The 20,664-nt window shown below is 45.3% G+C and overlaps 1 protein-coding gene across 1 annotated transcript in view; it reads right to left on the bottom strand.

Moving 5' to 3' along the window:
* ZXDC (ZXD family zinc finger C) overlaps positions 1 to 5,818 on the bottom strand; it is a 65,867-nt gene extending 60,049 nt beyond the window's left edge. The window contains exons 1-3 of the mRNA XM_029601368.1: positions 4,836 to 5,818; positions 4,034 to 4,186; positions 3,234 to 3,312 (exon numbers count right to left, since the gene is read on the bottom strand). Coding sequence (XP_029457228.1) covers positions 3,234 to 3,312; positions 4,034 to 4,186; positions 4,836 to 5,742 — 1,139 coding nt within the window. The 5' untranslated portion in view covers positions 5,743 to 5,818. The remainder of the gene's footprint in view (positions 1 to 3,233; positions 3,313 to 4,033; positions 4,187 to 4,835) is intronic.
* Between the last annotated feature and the right edge of the window lie 14,846 nt (positions 5,819 to 20,664).

Here is a 20,664-nt window from a genome sequence, read left to right on the forward strand (position 1 = left end):
AACAATACAAGGCCTACACCTCCAAAGCAAAAAGAGACTTTTTCGCCGCCAGAATTCACAACTTAGTCTTTGACGCGAAAGCTTTATTCAACTACGTTTCCACCCTCACCCAAGTACCCTCACCAGAATGCCCTAGTAATCAAGCTCAAGCCAAAGCAGATGAACTCGCTCTCTTCTTTCAAGACAAAATCAAGAATCTGCTTACCCAACTTCCTTCCAATATCACTCCCCTAACTCAAGCGCTAATGCCACACATCAAAAACACCCACCTAGAAATGTTTGAACCTACCTCCTCCTCTGAAATCCAAACCATCCTTAGAAAAATGAAACCATCTTCACACCCAGCGGACCATATACCAACAAAACTTCTCCTCACAATACCAGAAACCATCTCCAAAACATTGGCTGACATAATCAACTGTTCGCTCTCACAAGGTTCCTTCCCAGAAGACCTCAAACAAGCCTCACTCAAACCACTTTTAAAAAAACCCAACCTGGACCTAAAAGACCCCAACAATTACCGCCCAATAGCTAATCTACCTATCATAGCCAAGATTATGGAAAAGCTTGTTAACTCCCAACTATCGGACTTCATTGAAGATAACAAACTGCTTTCCGCCTCACAACATGGATTCCGCAAAAATCGCGGCACAGAATCCCTTCTTACATCCCTAACAGACCTCCTCATCCTAGGTACAGACAAAGGACAATCATTTCTGCTGGTCCTTCTAGACCTTTCAGCAGCTTTCGATACCGTAAACCACGCGATCCTCATTAAACAGTTAGCTGCTATAGGAATCTCTGGCTTAGCGCTCTCCTGGTTCAAATCATTTCTAACCAACAGAGGCTACAAGGTAAAAATACAGAACAAAGAATCAGCACGCCACGATTCGACCGTCGGAGTCCCACAAGGTTCCTCCTTATCCCCTACACTATTTAATATTTACCTCCTCCCACTATGCCAACTCCTCACCAACCTCAACTTAATACACTTTCTCTATGCGGACGACATCCAGATCCTGATCCCTATCAAAGAATCATACTCAAAAACCCTCGAATTCTGGGAATCCTGCCACCTAGAAATTAAAAGCCTCCTCAACAGCCTTAATCTGGTACTAAACTCATCTAAAACTGAAGTCCTACTCATAACACCCGATAACAAACCCACAGCCTGTCTTCCAACCAACCTTCAAACCACTCATGTAAGGGATCTAGGTGTCCTAATCGACAATAAATTGAACTTCAAAGCCCACATCAACAAAACAACCAAAGACTGCTTCTATAAACTGCAAGTCTCAAAAAGGATAAGACCACTCTTCCACGCCAAAGATTTCAGAACCATTCTCCAAGCCCTCATCTTCTCCAAATTAGACTACTGCAACGCGACTCTTCTTGGCCTCCCCTCCTCATATACAAAACCACTCCAAATGGTCCAAAACGCAGCAGCACGTTTACTAACAAACACCAGAAAAAGAGACCACATCTCTCCAATCCTTCAAGCCCTCCACTGGTTACCAATCCACTTCAGAGTAATTTACAAATCCATCACATTATTATACAAAATCATTCACCAACACACCACAATCGACCTACAAATTCCTCCCCGTGTTCACGAATCAACAAGACCGACTAGGGAAGCCTACACAGGATGCCTCCTTGTTCCACCCGTAAAAACTACTAATCACAGAACCTTGAGAGACCGAGCCCTTTCAACAGCAGGCCCTCCGCTATGGAACTCTTTCCCACCAGATCTAAGAAACGAACCGTGCCTCTTAACGTTTAGGAAAAGACTTAAGACATGGCTTTTCAGGCAAGCCTTCCCGAACCCCACCTAACAAGATCCATCAATGACTCCTATGCTAAGTAGCTGTATATAATGGACTCCATATTTATTTTGTTCTCTTGTATTTATAGAGAACTCCTTATTTACATTGTACACTTGTATATAATTATCCTCCTCTATCTCTTTTATTTCTTATAATCCCAGTTCATGATCCCTTGTTAATTGTAACTGCTTCTCTTCTCCACATTTAGTTATGTTTTTGGTTATATTTCTGCACCCCTGTTTTCTGTAAACCGACATGAGAACGAGTTCTTGAATGCCGGTATAAAAAAACCTTAAATAAAATAAAAAATAAATAAATAAATACAAACACAAGCAAACTAAGGAAATGCAGGAGGCTCTTGCAAAACTGGGGGATCAGGCATCTAAATGACAGATAAAATTTAATGTAAACAAGTATAAAGTAACACACATAGGGAAAAATAATCCCAACCATACGTATGCAATGTGGGCCTCAGTCACCACTCAAGAAAAGGAGTCATTGTGGATAACTGGGAGTTACTATGGACAAGAAATGGAAACCCTCAGGTCAGTATGTGGCAGTGATAAAAACAAGCAAATAGAATGTTAAGAATTTAAAAAACCTATCATACCACCTTTGTATAAATCTATGGTGTGACTGCACCTCGAGTATAGTGTGCAGTTGTGATCACCACAACTCAAAACACATACAGCAGAATTACAAATGATTATTTATCCTCTCAGACACTACTGGAACTAGGGGATACCATGGAACTAACTAGTAGCAGATTTAAAATACATTTAAGAAAGTATTGTTCGGTCAATGCACAATTAAGTTTATTTATTCGTTTTTGTATACCAGCATTCATGTTGTGGAGTTTGACGTCGGAAAATGTGGTCAAAATCAGTAGTATAGCTATGTTAAAAAAAAAAAAAAAAAGATTTGGACAAGTTTTTGGAGGGCAGGCCAATTAACTACTAGCTCTGCTAGACAGACTTGGGGGAACACCACCTCTTACTGCCAGAAACCAGGAGTGGAGAACATAGAATGAATCTTCCAATTAGGCTGCGATGGGTACTTCTTCTACGAGACCTGAATTAGCATGCCAGGCTCAATGGATCACTGGTCTGACCCAGTACAGCATTTCTTCATTCTTATCTTAAAACTTCAAAATAATGGCCCAGGTTATTAGTGACCCAAAGATTTACATGTTATTGACAATTTAATGACTTATATGAAGTGGACAATTCCAAGAAGACAGCTAGGATTAAAACAAAATGCCACATTGCCAAGGATTTTAAGTACAGAGCATAGTGGACTACTCACTCCCTATATGTAGACTCTCCAAAGTAGGGCTAAGGCACCCTGGTGGGTCTGTGCAAAAATTGTTTACATCACCACTGCCCAAGCACAGTAAACAAAATGTACCTTTTGTGCCTCAACAGCTTAGACATGCTCGTAAAAGACCAATCACAACCACCAAAGTCGCACACAAATGGTCTTTCACCTGAAATAAAAAAGCAAAATAACAGTGATACACAGCTAATGTTTTGGGGGTTTTTTTCCAAAAAAAACCAGCTAATGTTAACAAATACCTCTGGTCTCTTCACTCTGCCATGCTTGAATTCTATTTTGGCTCCTACAATATCTCTGCTGAAAGTATGGTCCAGGTGATTTTATCATGTTTCTTTGGTGCCTACTTCACCTCTGCATCTAAAGAAAAATGTTTCCCTCTAGTACCTTATTGAATGCCGACATCTGAATGTTTTCATTATATCTCCCCTATAGTGTACATCTTTAGCTCAAACCTCTCCACATAAGGCCTTGAGGTGTTTTAATAATTAGTTATATTATTTTTATGATTGTATTGCTGCATTTGCTTGTAACTATGTATGCAATGCTTTGAAAGATTTCATTGTGAAAGCAAGTCATAAATTTTATATAAATAACCCTTGGACAGGCAATGCATCATTTTGGTAGCCCTCTCTTGAACCATCTCCAGTGTCTTTTCATATGTTATTTCCAGAATAGTGGACAGCACTCAAAGTGGGGTCTTATGAGAAATTATTTTTCCCTCTACTAGTGACACTTCTCTTTACACAGGCAAGCATACTATTAGCTTTATTTTAATTTTGCAATCATAATATTCAATTTCTACAGCAAATGCATTTTTTTTTAAATCTGTTCCAATATAGCCCCATTATTTTTGAACAGCCCAAGACCCGTACCTGTGTGACTTCTCAAGTGAACTTTCAATCGGCAAGCTTTATCATATTGTTTACTGCATCCCGGAAAAGAGCAGGAAAATGGTTCTTGTTCCCTGAAGTGAGCTCGATTATGTGAACATAGTGCACTCACAGTGATAAAGGTTTTCTCACAACCTGCAGGAAAGAAATATTGGAAGGAAACTAAGCATCTTTCATATACCCAGTTGTAAGATAAGCCAGCAACAAGATGACATGTGCAGTCTGACAAGCTGCAGGAAATGTCACAGGCCTTGTAACTGCTTGCATTTCAGCTGTCAGCTATCATTACTTCTGCATGACAGCATTAACAGTGCAAGGTGCTCAAGGAGAAAAAGTCTTGATCCAAAAAAATTAAATACTCATAACTTTTCTCAAAACAGAAAGTGAAAAAAAATGTCAACACTGCATAGGAAATGGACATTATTGGAAGGGGGAGAGAGAAACTATAACATGCCAGAGGCTGAGGGAAGTGGGGAGCCTAGAAGCCTTATATGGGTTTTTAAGGGGTAATTATTAAAATCACCTTGTTTAATCAACGCAAAGTAAGAGATTTAGGTACCTAGCAGTCAAAAAGGTGGCTTAATTCGCACTAGGAACCAGATTTAGTAAGCATGTTTGCCAAAATCCCTTTGGTTCGTGACACAAGAGGAACGTCCCATCAGATAGTTTTGCTCCCACCATATCACATGTTGAGCAGCATGATCCCCATCACCCAGTTACTGCTAGTGCTGTTTTTTATTTAACCCTCGCGCTTTCCCCTGGACACGGTGGGGGGGGCACGTACCGGGAAACTGGCAGCGGTAGGGCCTCTGGGGCTGGAAGTGTGTGCGCTGATGGGCGCCCAGCTTGGCGGCAGTAGGCAGGCGCTCGCCGCACACCTCGCACTTGTAGCCGCTCTCCTGCTCGTGGGCCTTTGCGTGAGCCTTCAGATTGTAGACTGTGGTGAAGCTCTTGGCACAGCCGGGCGCCTGGCAGGGGAAGGGCCGGCGCTTGTCGTGCGACTGCAGGTGACGCTTCAGCTTGTAGGAGGTGGTGAAGGCCCAGCCGCAGCCCTCCAGGCTGCACTTGAAGGGCCGCGGGGCGCGGGCGTGCGAGAGCAGGTGTAGCTTCAGCTGGTGCTTGCGGACGAAGGTAGAGGCGCAGGCCGGCTCGGGGCAGTGGTAGACCAGCACCACCCCGCCGCCCGCCTTCCGGGCCCCGGCCGGGCCCTCCGCCTGCTCGCTGAAGAGGAAGTTGGCGAGCTGCCCCTCCAGTGTGTCAGCCAGCAGGAAGCCAGCGGCCTCGTCCAGCTCGCGAGGGTGCTCGGATGGTCTTTGCTCCCCAACGCCGTCGGGCGCGGCCAGGCTCACCAGCAACTTGGGGCTGTGGCCGGAGGGGGTCTGGACCGGTCCGCTCTCTCCCGACGCGCCCGGCGGACACAGCTGAAGAGGCGGCGGTAGTAGGGGCTCGGGGTCTCCTCCACCGCCTTCCTGCTCCTCCTCCGGTCTCGCTGCCTCAGCCTCTCGCACCAGATTGATGAGCACGAAGAAGGTGTCGGGAGGCGGCTCCCCGCCATCTTGCTGCAGCGGGGGCGGCAGCATCTGCTTCTCCCCCTTCTCCGGGAAGCCAGGCAGGCTCCGAGGCTGGGCGCCGCCGCCATGTTGGTGCCCTTCCCCGCAGGCCGCCGCCAGCCCCTGCCCCTGCTTTTCCATCTTGGGATCCCTGTAGCAGGGGGAGGGGAGAAACTGGAGCCCAGGCGCGAGGGCACGCTGCCGGCCCGCAGATCCCTGCGCGCTACGTCACGCCGCCACGTCATGTCGTGTCGTGTTAGGTCCATCAGATCCTTTCCAAGTCCTGGAGACGCTCTAGCAAACGCTACTGCAGATGCATGAAAATGCTGATGCTGTAAAGTGCGCTCAACTGAGCACACTGTTTAACGCCTGTCCAAGGGTTAATTTCTGAGCAGCCCGAAGAAGTGTACTGTACATCCTCCGACTTAATATCATGGCAATATTAAGTAGGAGAAACTAAAGGTAAAAACAAACAAAAAAAAAGGTATGCTGGCGGGTCAGGTTAGGAAAACGTTTTCCTAACCCGCTAACAGCCCCCTCTCCTATGCCAAGGAGGCGCAATTGTCCCTAGTGTCTCCTTTTAGTGCAAGCCCTCATTTGATGCTATATCGTGCGCCCAGGAGAGGGGGCTGTGTGCGCGTTGAAAGAGCGGGTGCCGAAAACAGACACGCTTTTTTAGCACAGTCGTATCGACCTGAGCCTATGTCGCGTCAAGTTGATCGCATCCATCTGGTGCCTGGGAATACACCTCCATCTGCACATGCTCCCAATGCAGAAGATGACAACGGTTGGAGGAGTGCAATGCTGTTAGAATTAATTTAGCAGGTTTCTAGTTACTGGGGAACCTGCAAAGCTGAATATTAGATGCTGTTATGCAACACAGATTGATAAAGCATGGTGGGACCCTGTTTGTAATTAAATCAGAATACAAAATTTGGCTACCTGGTATAAAATAATCAATGGAACGGAAGCCCTGGCATGTTGTCCTTGTGTATGTCATTTCTTATTTTACAACTATCACTTTAGTCCTTCTAAATATAACTGATAACCATCTGTTTTGGCCGTCATACAGGCACTCCTGGTATTAATGTACCCACATTGCTTTCTCTTTAATCATAGGCCAGTGTCCAATTTTTTAGTTGGTTTTTTTTTAATTATTATTTTTGTGTAACCCTTAAGTATTTAGCAGTCAGGGCTGATCTTGCCATCCTTCCCCCTTCTTCCTGCACTTCCCAGGGAGTGAGCTCATTCTGTGGGGGAAAGAGGAAATTCTCTGTGGCCCAGGTGCTGAAGTGTCCTTCCTGACGTGTTTGTATCTTTCTGGTGTGTGTTCTCTTCAAGGACTGACAGGCTGGACTCAGACTGGGTGTTCAAATTATATTTACTGATCATTTCCAAAAGATCAACCACTATCCAACAAACATTCAACAATTCAAACTGTACATTGAACTATTTACACAGGGTCTTTACAGGGGTACTGGTGTTCATCTCTCCAGCTTCTGGGAGGGAGCTTGCTACTGCCTACTCATTGGTGCAACAGCCCAGCAGAGGAGGAATCATGGGGGAGGGAGGGAGTCCCACCCCACAAAAAGATTGTACCTGAGTCCAAAGTTCAGTCTGAAGCCTTGTGAAAGGAGCAACCCCTCCAATCCTGAGAGCAGGGGCTGGAGATCTGTGAGCAACCCTTCTACTCTTTACAGGAAGCAAGACTGTTGGTGCTGTGGATCCTTGAGCCGGCTCGAGAGCTGGTGTATCCGCAGAGGAGAGGCCTTCTGTGGTTCTCGTAGCCAGGAGGCGGCGCAGGACCAGGAGACCTGACAGGAGCTTCACCTATACCAGCCCTCATTCCCCTCAGGTTGAGTGCCTGGGCCAGCAGGACTTAGGCGGAGGTCTCCTGGCAGAGGGAAGTCAGTAGACTGTCCAAGTCGAGGCAGGCGGAAGTCCAGAAGAACAAAGACGGTCCAGGAGTCGAGGAAGGCAGCAGCAGTGCAGCACAAGAAACCAGGCCAGAAGTCAGGGCAGGTGGAAGACAACCAGGAGCCGGAGAACCCGCCAAAGGTCAGGACGGACAGAAGAATCAGGATACCAGGCCAAAGTCAGAACCGAGGAGACAAACCGAAGGCAGGAAGCAGGAGAAGGAGTGGAACCACGGGAGCAGGAACTGGAACAGGAACGGAGGCTGGAACAGGCAACTAGCTACTCTCAGGAGCTGACCTGTTGCCAAGGCAAGGAACAGAGCAGCGAGCTGGGCTTAAATAGCCCTGAATGATGACCTGCTATTAATCAAGTTTACTTCTGGAAAAGCCACTGCTATTAATTGCATCAGTAGCATGGGATCTTCTTAGTATTTGGATAATTGCCAGGTTCTTGTGGCCTGGTTTGGCCTGTGTTGGAAACAGGATGCTGGGCTTGATGGACCCTTAGTCTGACCCAGCATGGCAAATTCTTATGTTCATCTTCGGGGGCCGGGCCAAGGGGCCGGGGGGGGGGGGGGAAGAAAGAGCACAGAAAATTGTACCCACAAAATTTGCCCAACCCCCCAAGTATTACCAAAAGTCCCTGGTGGTCCAGCATGGTCCCCAGAACAATCACCCCCTCTCTGGCCATCAGCTATTACTAATCAAAAGTGCAGCAATGGCCCTTGCCATGTAATAGGCTATCTGTGCCATTGGTCAACCCCTGGCACACAGTAGAAGCAATGGATGGGCTGCACCATTTCTACTATCTAATCGTGTTCGGGTCATCTCTCAGCCAAAAAAAAGGATGATAATCAGGAAGGCCCACAAAGCAGAGCACCACAAGCACATCACTCTACCCTGCCTTTTTCTGACCTGTCTGGGACCTCTATACCCAATGTATCTGAGTACCCCTATATTCGAGGTGAAAATCTGACTGCCTCCCAGTACTGTCTTCCAGCACATTTCTCTCACAAATCTCCTCCCCTGTCATAGTTCTGTAATTTAGAAGTTTAAATTCTCTGGAATTTTTGTTAGTGGTATTTCCTACAAAATTACCCAGAGGTCCAGGGAAGTATGGCATGCAAATCCCCTACCTGAATGTCTGAGTACCCCATTCAATGGTTAGTTAAGTATCCTGACAGGGGGACTTCTGGCAACCTTTTCAGTCTCCCTAGCTTGTGGCTCAGGTTACATACGGGTCAATACAGTAAAGTGCGGCCGCGGTTACCCTGCTCCTAACACGCTTTCTACTCACTTTTCAGCCGCGTTAGTCTAACCCGCGATACACTATTCTTACCGCCTCTTTATTTATTTATTTATTTTATTTAAGGGTTTTTTATATACCGAGGCACGTTTGCAAAACATCACCTCGGTTCACAATGTAACATAACCTAGCAACAAGCTTTACAATAATATAAATTTTTTTAACAAGGAGTCGGTTAACAGGGGCTGGAGGAGATAATATGTGGATTATATACATATGTACATTTTGTTTTTGTTTTTAACAATAGAGTTAATCAAAGCAGTTAGGTTATTGGCGGAGGGGGTGGGGTATTAGGAGTAAGAAGGTGGAGGAGAGGGAGACCCACAAGAAGTGGGGAGGAGGGAGAATAGATATAATTGGGCGTGAATCAGTCGGGTGGTCATATCGTAGCTTTGGAGGGGAGTCCGTTAGTTAGTCGGGGTACGCTAGTTTGAACAGCCAGGTTTTGAGATTGTGTTTGAATTTTTTGTGGCAGGGTTCCTGGCGTAAATGGGGAGGCATTTTATTCCAGTGGGAGGTTCCTGCTATAATGAATGAGCGCTCTCTAAACGTGACATGCTTCATGAGTTTAGGAGAGGGTGTTTGGAGAGGGTGTTAAATCACCGGGTAACCCCTTCCACCCGCGGCATGTATATTAGATGTAAACGATCGAATTAGCTATTCCCTCCCATACAGAAACACGCGCCCCGACTATCGCTTTTTTAACCTGCCATTTTGCTGCACATTTAACCTGCTAACTTACCGCCTACCCTTACCCCTGCGTTAGAGGCAGGGGTAAGAGTAGGCGGCAAACTTTCCCCCAGCCCCCGCTCACCTGCCCTGGCCGCGTCCATAGGTTCTGGTCTCCGGGGCAGCAGTCCTCTCCCCTCCTCCCGAAGCAACGAAAGTGGAAAAAAGCGGAAAAAAAAAAAAGTAGCAAGGAAGTGGACTGTTCTCCTCTCTCCCCTCCTCCCGAAGCAAGGCACGTAAAGCAGCCTTTGGGCCGCTCAAGGCGTGACGTATCATTCTGTTCTTTTCTCTGCTGTAACTCACTCAAACCTCAGTTTCTTGGGGAGGAGTTACTTACTAGTTTTAATTGTTTAGTGATTGATATGTCTGCTGTTTTAGCATTTTATTAAGTGGTGTCTTATTTTTCAACTTTTTTGAAATATGCTTTTTATTAGTATGGATTTATCACTGTTGTCATAATCATGTAGTATTATCCAGCCTGCCTTTTATTTTATCTACTGTTTAGCCCTATATGGGCCACTGTTTAACCAAAAATAGGCTGAGACTCAGACACGACCAGAAAGCTGGAAATTATATGCAAATCTCACTATCCTGCTTTTATCTCACCTTCCTGAGACCTCTACACCCAATGAGTCTGAATGCCCCTTATAGTCGAGGTGAAAATCTGACTGCCTCCCAGTACTGTCTTCCAGAACATTTCTCTCACAAATCTCTTCCCCAGTCATAGTTCTGTAATTTAGAAGTTTAAATTCTCTGGATTTTTTTGTTAGTGCTATTTCCTACAACATTACCCAGAGGTAATGACATGCAAATCTCCTTCCTTAATGTCTGACTAATCCAATCAATGGATTTCTTGACTTAGTTTTATGAGGAATAGTGATGTTTCTGTTTTTGTCTGTTCCTTTCTATGTATAACTCTGGCCTGCATTTGTGATTGAGGTTAGGTGCTCTGTTAGCTTGGAAAATAAACTGTCCTTGTTGGGTTGAAGGGTTTTCTGATTTTGGTAGAGACCGGGGATTCATGATTGAAGGGGCTCCATGGGTGCTAAGAATGATGGCGCTTAAGCCTGCTGGATACTGAAATGCCGGCAAGTAGTGGAGATTTAATTGCTGTGTCAAGGATCTGCCCTGCCCCCAGCCCTGGTTGTGTTTGATAATCTGTAATGTGGTCTCTGCACAAAAAAGTTTGCCTACCCGTAGGTGAACCCATTTCTTCATTTCCATTCTCTAGTTCAGAGCTTTCCAAACTTTTCATGTTGGTGACACTTTTTGGACAAACATAATTTCACCACACAGTAATTCAGTCTACTAGCAAACCAGAGGTTAAAGGTTAAACGAACGAAACTTATTTCAACAATTTATGTATGTTTCCTTAAATATATACATAAATAAAATGTTTCACAACACAACCTATCTCTTGAAAACCTTTCATTTATATTAAAAATATATAATATTCCAAGATTAATGTTATTGTCATAATTTATGAGTAACAATAATAAAACAAATTGTCTGTCCCCCACACTCTCATCTCCCCCCCAAGCACATGTCTGTCCCCACACACTCATCTCCCCCCCCCCCAAGCACATGTTTGGCCCCCACACACTCATCCCCCCCCCCCTCCAAGCACATGTCTGGCCCCCACACACTCATATCTTTCCCTCCCCAGCACATGTCTGGCCCCCACACACTCATCTCTCTCCCCCACCCAAGCACATGTCTGTCTCACACACACTCATCTCTCTCCCCCCCAAGCACATGTCTGTCCCCCACATACTCATATCTCCCTCCCCACAGCATGTCTGGCCCCCACACACTCATCACTCCCCCCCCAAGCACATGTCTGGCCCCCACACACTCATCTCTCTCCCCCCGAGCACATGTCTCTCTCACCCACCCAAGCACCAAGCACATGTCTGTCCCCCACACACTCATCTCTCTCCCCCCAAGCACATGTCTGTCCCCCACACACTCATCTCTCTCCCCCACCCAAGCACCAAGCACATGTCTGTCTCCCACACACTCATCTCTCTCCCCCCAAGCACATGTCTGTCCCCCACACACTCATCTCTCTCCCCCACCCAAGCACCAAGCACATGTCTGTCTCCCACACACTCATCTCTCTCCCCCCAAGCACATGTCTGTTCCCCACACACTCATCTCTCTCCCCCACCCAAGCACTAAGCACATGTCTGTCTCCCACAAACTCATCTCTCTCCCCCACCCAAGCACCAAGCACATGTCTGTCCCCCACACACTCATCTCTCTCTCCCCAAGCACATGTCTGTCTCCCACACACTCATCTCTCTCCCCCACCCAAGCACCAAGCACATGTCTGTCTCCCACACACTCATCTCTCCCCCACCCAAGCAGCAAGCACATGTCTGTCTCCCACACACTCATCTCTCCCCCACCCAAGCACCAAGCACATGTCTGTCCCCCACATACTCATCTCTCTCCCTCCCAAGCACATGTCTGCCCCCCACACACTCATCTCTTTCCCCCCCAACCACATCTGGCCCCCACACACTCATATTCCTCCTCCCCCCCCCCCCCAGCACATGTCTGGCCCCCACACTCATGTACCTCTTCTTTTTGATTGTTGCCAGTTAAGTGCTTCATTCCCTTCAGGGTTCAAGCCTGCCGGGCTGCATAAAACCTTCCATGATCACCAGACACTGTTGCTTGCAGTCAGTACTCCTCGTGGCCAGGCCTCATCGGCGGCAGCAGCAGCCAATGACAGGGACAGCTGGGCTCAAGTCCCACCCACCAAGCCCAAAAAAACCCACGATTGATAGCAAAAATCACCCAATAATAAGCAACCCATGAACTGAAAAAAAAAAAGTGAATCGCTGGAGGGGAGTGGCTATGTGGACCGGGCTTGCGTGACACACCTGCACACTGCAGGCGACACACTAACATGTCGCGACACACAGTTTGGAAAGCTCTGCTCTAGCTGTTAGAGATCCTCTGTGCTTATCCGACACCCTTTTAAATTCATGGTTACTGTTCTTGGACTCACCACCTCCCCTAGAAAAACATTTCAAGCATCCACCACCCTTTCTGTGAAAAAATATTTCCTGATCTTGTTCCCAAGACTATCCCCGTATTATGATCCCTAGCTCTACAGCTTCATTTCCATTAGAGCATGTTGGATTCTTGTGAGTTAGTAATACCTGTCAGGTGTTTAAAAGTCTGTATCATTTCCCCCTGTCTGTCCTCTCCTCTAAGGGTATACATATTTATATCTTCAAGTCTCATTTCTTCTGGTGCCGCTCCCACACGATTTTGATTGCCTTTCTCCAGACTGCTTATATCCTATATCTATCCTTAACATAGAAACATAGAAATGACGGCAGAAGAAGACCAAATGGCCCATCCAGTCTGCCCAGCAAGCTTTCATACTTATTTTTCTCATACTTATCTGTTACTCTGACCGCTGAGGTCAGGACCCTTATTGGTAACTTTTTGGTTCTAATTTCCTTCCACCCCCACCATTGATGTAGAAAGCAGTGCTGGAGCTGCATCAAAGTGAAGTATCAAGCCTAATTAGTTAGGGGTAGTAATGGCCATAATAAGCAAGCTACTCCCACGCTTATTTGTTTGCCCAGCCTGTGCAATTTAGTTCTTGTTGGTTGTTGTCTGAATATACATCCTCTTTTCTTCATTCCCCCTGTCATAGAAGCAGAGAGCTGCTTGGATATGCATTGAAAGTGAAATATCAGGCTAATTTGGTTTGGGGTAGTAACCGCCATAACAAGCAAGCTACTCCCACGCTTATTTGTTTTTCCAGCCTGTGCAGTTTAGTTCTTGTTGGTTGTTTAAATATAAATCGTCTTTTCTTCATCCCCCCTGTCATAGAAGCAGAGAGCTGCTTGGATATGCATTGAAAGTGAAATATCAGGCTAATTTGGTTTGGGGTAGTAACCGCCATAACAAGCAAGCTACTCCCACGCTTATTTGTGAATGCAGATCTTTTTTCCCACATTTCCTCTTGCCGTTGAAGCATAGAGCAGTGTTGGAGTCACATTAACTTTGTGTATGTTTATTGAATAAGGGTAGTAGCCGTCATTCCCGCAAGCCACCCCCATGCCACTTCTCATTTCATTTCATTCACATCCTCAAGACTTTATGGATCCCCTGCCTCCCCCTGCACACGCCAAGCCTATCTTGCATAGGCTTGGCGGCGCGTGCAAGCCCCGGGACACACGTAAGTCCCGGGGCTTGAAAAAATGGGCATGGCGGGGGCGTGGGCGGGGCGCCGGCCCGGGGGCGTTCCGGGGGCAGGACCGAAGCCTCCAGAACAGCCTCCGGGCTGGGGGATGGCGAGCCGGCGTGTGCTAGTTACGCCTGCCCAGAGGCAGGCGTAACTTCTCCAACAAAGGTCGGGGGGGGGGGTTAGTTAGGGCTTGGGGTGGGGAAGGTGCGGGGGGCGGAGGGAATGGAGGAAAGCTGCTCGGCTCAGCATGCAAGTTGCACAATTGTGCACCCCCTTGCGTGCGCCGACCCTGGATTTTATAACATGCGTGGCTGCACGCGCACGTTATAAAATCGGGCGTAGATTTGTTCGCGCCGGGTTGCGCGAACAAATCTACGCCCGCGCGCATGTTATAAAATCTGGCCACAGTGTTTATCCCACGCCCTTTTGAAATCCTTCACAGTTTTGGTCCTCACCACTTCCTCCGGAAGGGTGTTCCAGGCTTCCACAACCCTCTCTGTGAAGAAATACTTCCTGATATTGGTTCTGAGTCTTCCTCCCTGGAGTTGTAAATCATGACCCCTGGTTCTGCTGTTGTTTTTCCAACGGAAAATGTTTGTCGTTGACTTTGTATCATTAAAACCTTTCAAGTATCGTAAAAGTCTCTAAGTTACTCATGTCTCTTGTTACCATTATTATAGTTTCATATATTTTCATGTAATCTTTCGTACTGTTAATATTGTTGTATGTAAACTGGCATGATGTATCTACGAATGTCGGTAAATAAAAAACTGTAAATAAATAAATAAATAAATAAATAAATAAATAAATATCACCCCTGTTCCTCCTTTCCGCCAGGGTATACATATTTAGATTCTTCAATCTCTCCTCATAAGTCATTTGATGAAGACCCTCCACCTTTTTGGTCGCCCTTCTCTGGACCGCCTCCATCCTGTCTCTGTCCCTTCTGAGATATGGTCTCCAGAACTGAACACAGTACTCCAGGTGAGGCCTCACCAAGGACCTGTATAAGGGGATAATCACTTCCCTTTTCTTACTCTTTATTCCTCTCTCTATGCAGCCCAGCATTCTTCTGGCTTTAGCTATCGCCTTGTCGCATTGTTTTGCCGACTTCAGATCGTTAGACACTATCACCCCAAGGTCTCTCTCCTGCTCTGTGCACATTAGCCCTTCACCCCCCATCGAATACATTGCTTTCAGATTTCCACACCCCATATGCATAACTGTGCACTTCTTGGCATTGAATCTGAGCTGCCACATCTTCGACCAGTCTTCCAGCTTCCTTAAATCCCATCTCATTCTCTCCTCTCCTTCTGGGGTGTCCACTCTGTTGCAGATCTTAAGTTCATCCGCAAATAGACAAACCTTACCTTCTATCCAGAACTGAACACAATACTCCAGCTGAGGATTCACCAATTATTTGTACATGGGTCATTATCACCTGCCTTTTTCCTTCTGATTATACCTGTCTCTACACTGCCCAGCATTCCTCTGGCATAGTCACTGCCTTGTCATAGTGCTTTGCTACTTTCAAATCATCAAACACTATCATCCTGAGGATTCTTTCTTGGACTGTATCAGGGGCGGATTGACCTATCGGGGGATCGGGCATCCCCCGGTGGGCCGGTCTACCTTGTCACGTGGTCTCGACCGCGTGGCTCTTCCTCAGCCCAGCCTCAGCGCCTTCCAGTCAGACCCTGCTGGAGGCCAAGCCGGCAGGGGCCGAAGAAATACAAATCGAGGCCGGCGGGGGCCGAAGAAAAGAAGATCAGCCAGCTCAGGCCGAAGAAATGAAGATGGGAACCTCCCAGCCAGCCCCCGCCGGAGAAATTAAAATCGAGGCCGGCGGCGGCCGAAGAAAAGAAGATGGGCGCCTCCCAGCCAGCCTCAAGCGGGGGCTGGCTGGCCGGCGCCCATCTTCTTTGCTTCAGCCTCCGCCGCCGCCGGCCTCGATTTTAACTTCTTCAGCCCCCGCCGGAGACAGCCGGCCCCCGAAGGCCGGCGGGGGCCGAAGAAGTTAAAATCGAGGCCGGCGGCGGCGGAGGCTGAAGCAAAGAAGATGGGCGCCTCCCAGCCAGCCTCAAGCGGAGAGAGAGAATAGTGCAACTTTTGAAAAGTTGGATGAAAGATTAAATTACTGAATGTTAAGCATCCCTCTTCTAGAAAATAAAATGTACCAAAGTGGGTAGAGACAAATACTAAAGCAAAAAAAAAAAAAATTAAACTATTTAAAATGTTCATCTCAGCAAAATCACAAATTTAAGATACTGATGCCAGGTGGGTTGTTTTTCTTTTTTTAGCATAATTTAAGCATGAAGACTAGAATAGTTCCAATTAGAAACGGTTTTGCTATTTTTTTTAAGCCTTTAGAAAATGTATATTTTTAAATGACTAAGACTGGAATCTTCCCATTTAAAAGGGAAGTTGACTAAGGATGTCTTTCGGTTCCATATCTCCCACAAGAATAATCATATGACTGATAGTTTGAAGAAAGACACTTGCTTTATTGCCTGAAAGCGCAAAACAAGAGAAGCTGTACGGTGTGGGTGGCTGTCCCTTGGGAGGACGGAACCTGAAGGAAGGGTGTCATTTCGCCTTCTGATAGGAATGTGGTTTTCTTATTTAATGGTTGGGATCATCACTTTCACTTTTAGTAAAAGTGAAAAATGCAAGTCTGAAAGCAAGGTGCTTCTGTGAGTGTAATGTGTATGTGAGACAGGGAGGGTGCTTCTGTGTGTCAGTGTGTGTGTGCAAGAGATATGGAGCATGTTTTTGGCTGGCTTGTGGCTTTGAGATAGAACATGTGTGTAATTGAGAGCTTGTGTGTAAGTGAAATAGAGAGAGCATGTGTATGATTGAAAGCCTTTGTGTAAGTAAGAGAGAGCGAGAGCATTGTGTGATTGAGAGAGACTGGCCAGAGAGGTGACGTGTATGTGTGAGACTGATCAGGGAGATGACTGGTACGTGTGTGCTCGTGTGTGAGTGAGAGAGAGAGAGACTGGTTGGGGAGATGATTGGTGTGTGAGAGACAGAAACTGGTCTTGAGGGTATGACTGGTGTGTGTGTGAGTGAGAGAGAGAAGAGATTGTTTGTGGTCCCTAAGGAAGAGGACCATGAGGACAGCTTCAGCAGCTACTGCTGCTTCTGGCGTCGCCTGCAAGGGAAAGGAGTAGGAGAACTGCTGGAGAGGGTAAGTAAAGGTGGCTTTTTAAGTTCATTTTTCTTGATTACCATTTTAATTATTGGGTAGTATGTGATGTGTCTGCTGTTTGAAATATTTTATTGGTGTTTGGTAAAGGTTTCAAAATTTCCTTGAGTCTTTAATTATTGGATATTCTATTCATCAGCTGTTTTGAAATTATGTTATTAGTATGATTTTATAATTATGAGTCATGATTTATATATCTTGATTTTATTGATTATTTCATGAGGAATGGTGACATTTTTGTTTTTCCATTGTTGCACTGTATAGAGTCTGACATGATACGTTTTACAGTTTAGTTATTGTCTGCACATTTCTATTTATACTTTATGTGGCTTTATTCTGTATTTGGTGAGAGTTTGTGTTCTGCATGCAAAGACTGAGAGGAAGCATTCTTTTAGCATGTGGTTTCTCTGTAGGGATCTGTAGTAGCTTGGCCTGTTCTGTTTTCCTGATAGGAGGTGTATTGATATTTTAGATTCTGGTGTAATATTTGTGGTATTCTTTTTCATAGGTGGGGTTGTTATTCTTTGAGTTTTGGCAAATAGTACTGTGTTGATACGGGAGTAGCATGCTGAAATATAGGGGTGTGTACATATATATGTAAATTAAATATGTAAATTATATATGTAAATTATATTGTATATGTAATTGGGTACCCAATGGGCCAGTATGGAGAAAAATCCACCGGGCCACTATTTTCCCTCATCTGCCCCTGGACTGTATACACCAGTCTCTCACCCCCCATCATATACAGTTCTTTTGGATTTCCTTACCCTTAATGTATGACTCAGCGACGAAGCCAGAACTGATTTTTTTTGGGTGGGCACAAGGTTAACATGGGTGGACTGTAGGCATGCAGGCCTGAGATTTACTCATATTCTTATTGATAAATAATACCATATACTGCACCCTACAATGGCTTTCTAAGTAGTTTGCAACAGCCATTATGCATCGTGGAAGAAACTTTAAAACATTTTACCTCAATTATTTCACTTACTAGCATTAAAAATTCTTTATTATTCTGTATTCATTTTTTATATTTATTGCAGTTTATAAATGCACAAGTATATCATGTAAAAAGCAAAGAAAACAAAAAGATCCAATCAACCATGTAATACAACAAAAATCAATGTATTCTTTCATGAATCATTTTTGCAGAAAGCCAGAAATTGTTATAACTGCAATAAAATAGCATTAATCATTAGAACAGGTGCAGAGCAGAGCTAGGACAATTCATATTACAACCAACATGAAAAAAATATTCAAATTCTTGTGTCACATCAGCAAAAAATATCCCTCCACTGCTAAACTTTTTGTGAAGTAACACAAACTCCTGCAAAAAAAGCGACATCTAGAACCTTACCATACCATACAGTCACAGCACTGACTCTCAGGACTTAAATAACAGTAAACTTAAGAAAAAGCAGCAATGCAAATACTACACCAGGCTCTTGAACATTAATATATCACCTACTTGAGTAACAGAACAAGCTGGATTACTTCAGAGAAACTGCACACTAGCAGAAATGCTGCATTTCAGTTACACACAGGCAAAACAAAGACCGACCCTTACCTAATATAGAAATAAGAGTCGATAAATTAGAAATCGAAACATGCAGACAAAACCGAAATAGAAAGCCTGAGAAACTAGACTCTGAACAGTGGAATACTGAAGAAAGAGCAAAATACAAAAATAGAAGAAATGCACATTCCCAAAGATGATATATTCCAATTGCTAAAATCTCAAAAAATTTTTATTTTTACTTTTGTTGTCTGATCTTTGCATTTTTCTAATTAGTTGGTCTTAGTCTCTTTTTTTCCCTCTTTTCCCTTGTGGGTAAGAACATAAGAACATGCCATACTGGGTCAGACCAAGGGTCCATCAAGCCCAGCATCCTGTTTCCAACAGTGGCCAATCCAGGCCATAAGAACCTGGCAAGTACCCCAAAACTAAGTCTATTCCATGCTACTGTTGCTAGTAATAGCAGTGGCTATTTTCTAAGTAAACTTAATTAATAGCAGGTAATGGACTTCTCCTCCATGAACTTATCCAGTCCTTTTTTAAACACAGCTACACTAACTGCACTAACCACATCCTCTGGCAACAAATTCCAGCGTTTAATTGTGCGTTGAGTGAAAAAGAACTTACTCCGATTAGTTTTAAATGTGCCACATGCTAACTTCATGGAGTGCCCCCTAGTCTTTCTATTATCCAAAAGAGTAAATCATTGATTCACATCTACCCGTTCTAGACCTCTCATGATTTTAAACACCTCTATCATATCCCCCCTCAGCCGTCTCTTCTCCAAGCTGAAAAGTCTTAACCTCTTTAGTCTTTCCTCATAGGGGAGCTGTTCTATTACCTTTATCATTTTGGTCGCCCTTCTCTGTACCTTCTCCATTGCAACTATATCTTTTTTAAGATGCGGCGACCAGAATTGTACACAGTATTTAAGGTGCTGTCTCACCATGGAGCGATACAGAGGCATTATGACATTTTCAGTTTTATTCACCATTCCCTTTCTAATAATTCCCAACATTCTGTTTGTTTTTTTGACTGCCGCAGCACACTGAACCGATGATTTCAATGTGTTATCCACTATGACACCTAGATCTCTTTCTTGGGTAGTAGCACCTAATATGGAACCCAACATTGTGTAATTATAGCATGGGTTATTTTTCCCTATATGCATCACCTTGCACTTATCCACATTAAATTTCATCTGCCATTTTGATGCCCAATTTTCCAGTCTCAGAAGGTCTTCCTGCAATTTATCACAATCTGCTTGTGATTTAACTATTCTGAACAATTTTGTATCATCTGCAGATCTGATTACCTCACTTGTATTTTTTTCCAGATCATTTATAAATATATTGAACAGTAAGGGTCCCAATACAGATCCCTGAGGCACTCCACTGCCCACTCCCTTCCACTGAGAAAATTGTCCATTTAATCCTTGTTGCGTCCGTCGCTGCTCGATGCCCTCACTCTGCCCTCCTTACCACTGTGGCGACTCCCTCCGGGCCTGATGGACGGTTTGCTGCCATGGCGTTTTCTTGCCGTCTTCCTCCAGCGTCCCCGGAGCGGCATGACCCTGTGGATCTGCCATGTTCCTGATGACGTAGGGCGCGTGCGTGTGCTCCGAATGATGTACCAGCAAGGGCGCGAACCTTGGGAGCGTTCCCCTGAACTGACGTCATCCGCTTCCAATATAAAAGGTCTCAGAAATTGCTAACGGATCGAGTTAGCAAAGGTTTTCGCTACCTAAGCTACTCTGCCTCCTCGGACTTACCAGGGGTACCCGCTCCTCGGAGGCCTCGCTCTCTTTTCTCTATTTCAGATTGCTGATAGGAACCGGTACTCGCTCCTCGAGGGCCCATGTTCCTAAACACTCTGAAGATTCTCTACTGCTGGAAGCTATCACAGATAAAGACAATTGTGAGTTACCATTGCTTTCTCAGAGCTTTCCCTGGAACCAGGTACTCGCTCCTCAAGGGCCTAACCCTTTCCAGCTACTGAGCTTTCTAAAGACCTTATGTGAGATCGTGAGATCTGTTATCCAGTTCTGGCTATGAACATAGTATACCTGTCTACTCAGTATCTATAGTTTCTCTACAGCTCAGCTACCCTGGGATTGTGGTTCCAGTACCTGAGGGACTTCAGCCCTGCCGGGCGTAGCAACTCACTACT

This window comes from Rhinatrema bivittatum, chromosome 4 (assembly GCF_901001135.1).
Source record: "Rhinatrema bivittatum chromosome 4, aRhiBiv1.1, whole genome shotgun sequence".
In the NCBI taxonomy this organism is placed as follows: domain Eukaryota; kingdom Metazoa; phylum Chordata; class Amphibia; order Gymnophiona; family Rhinatrematidae; genus Rhinatrema; species Rhinatrema bivittatum.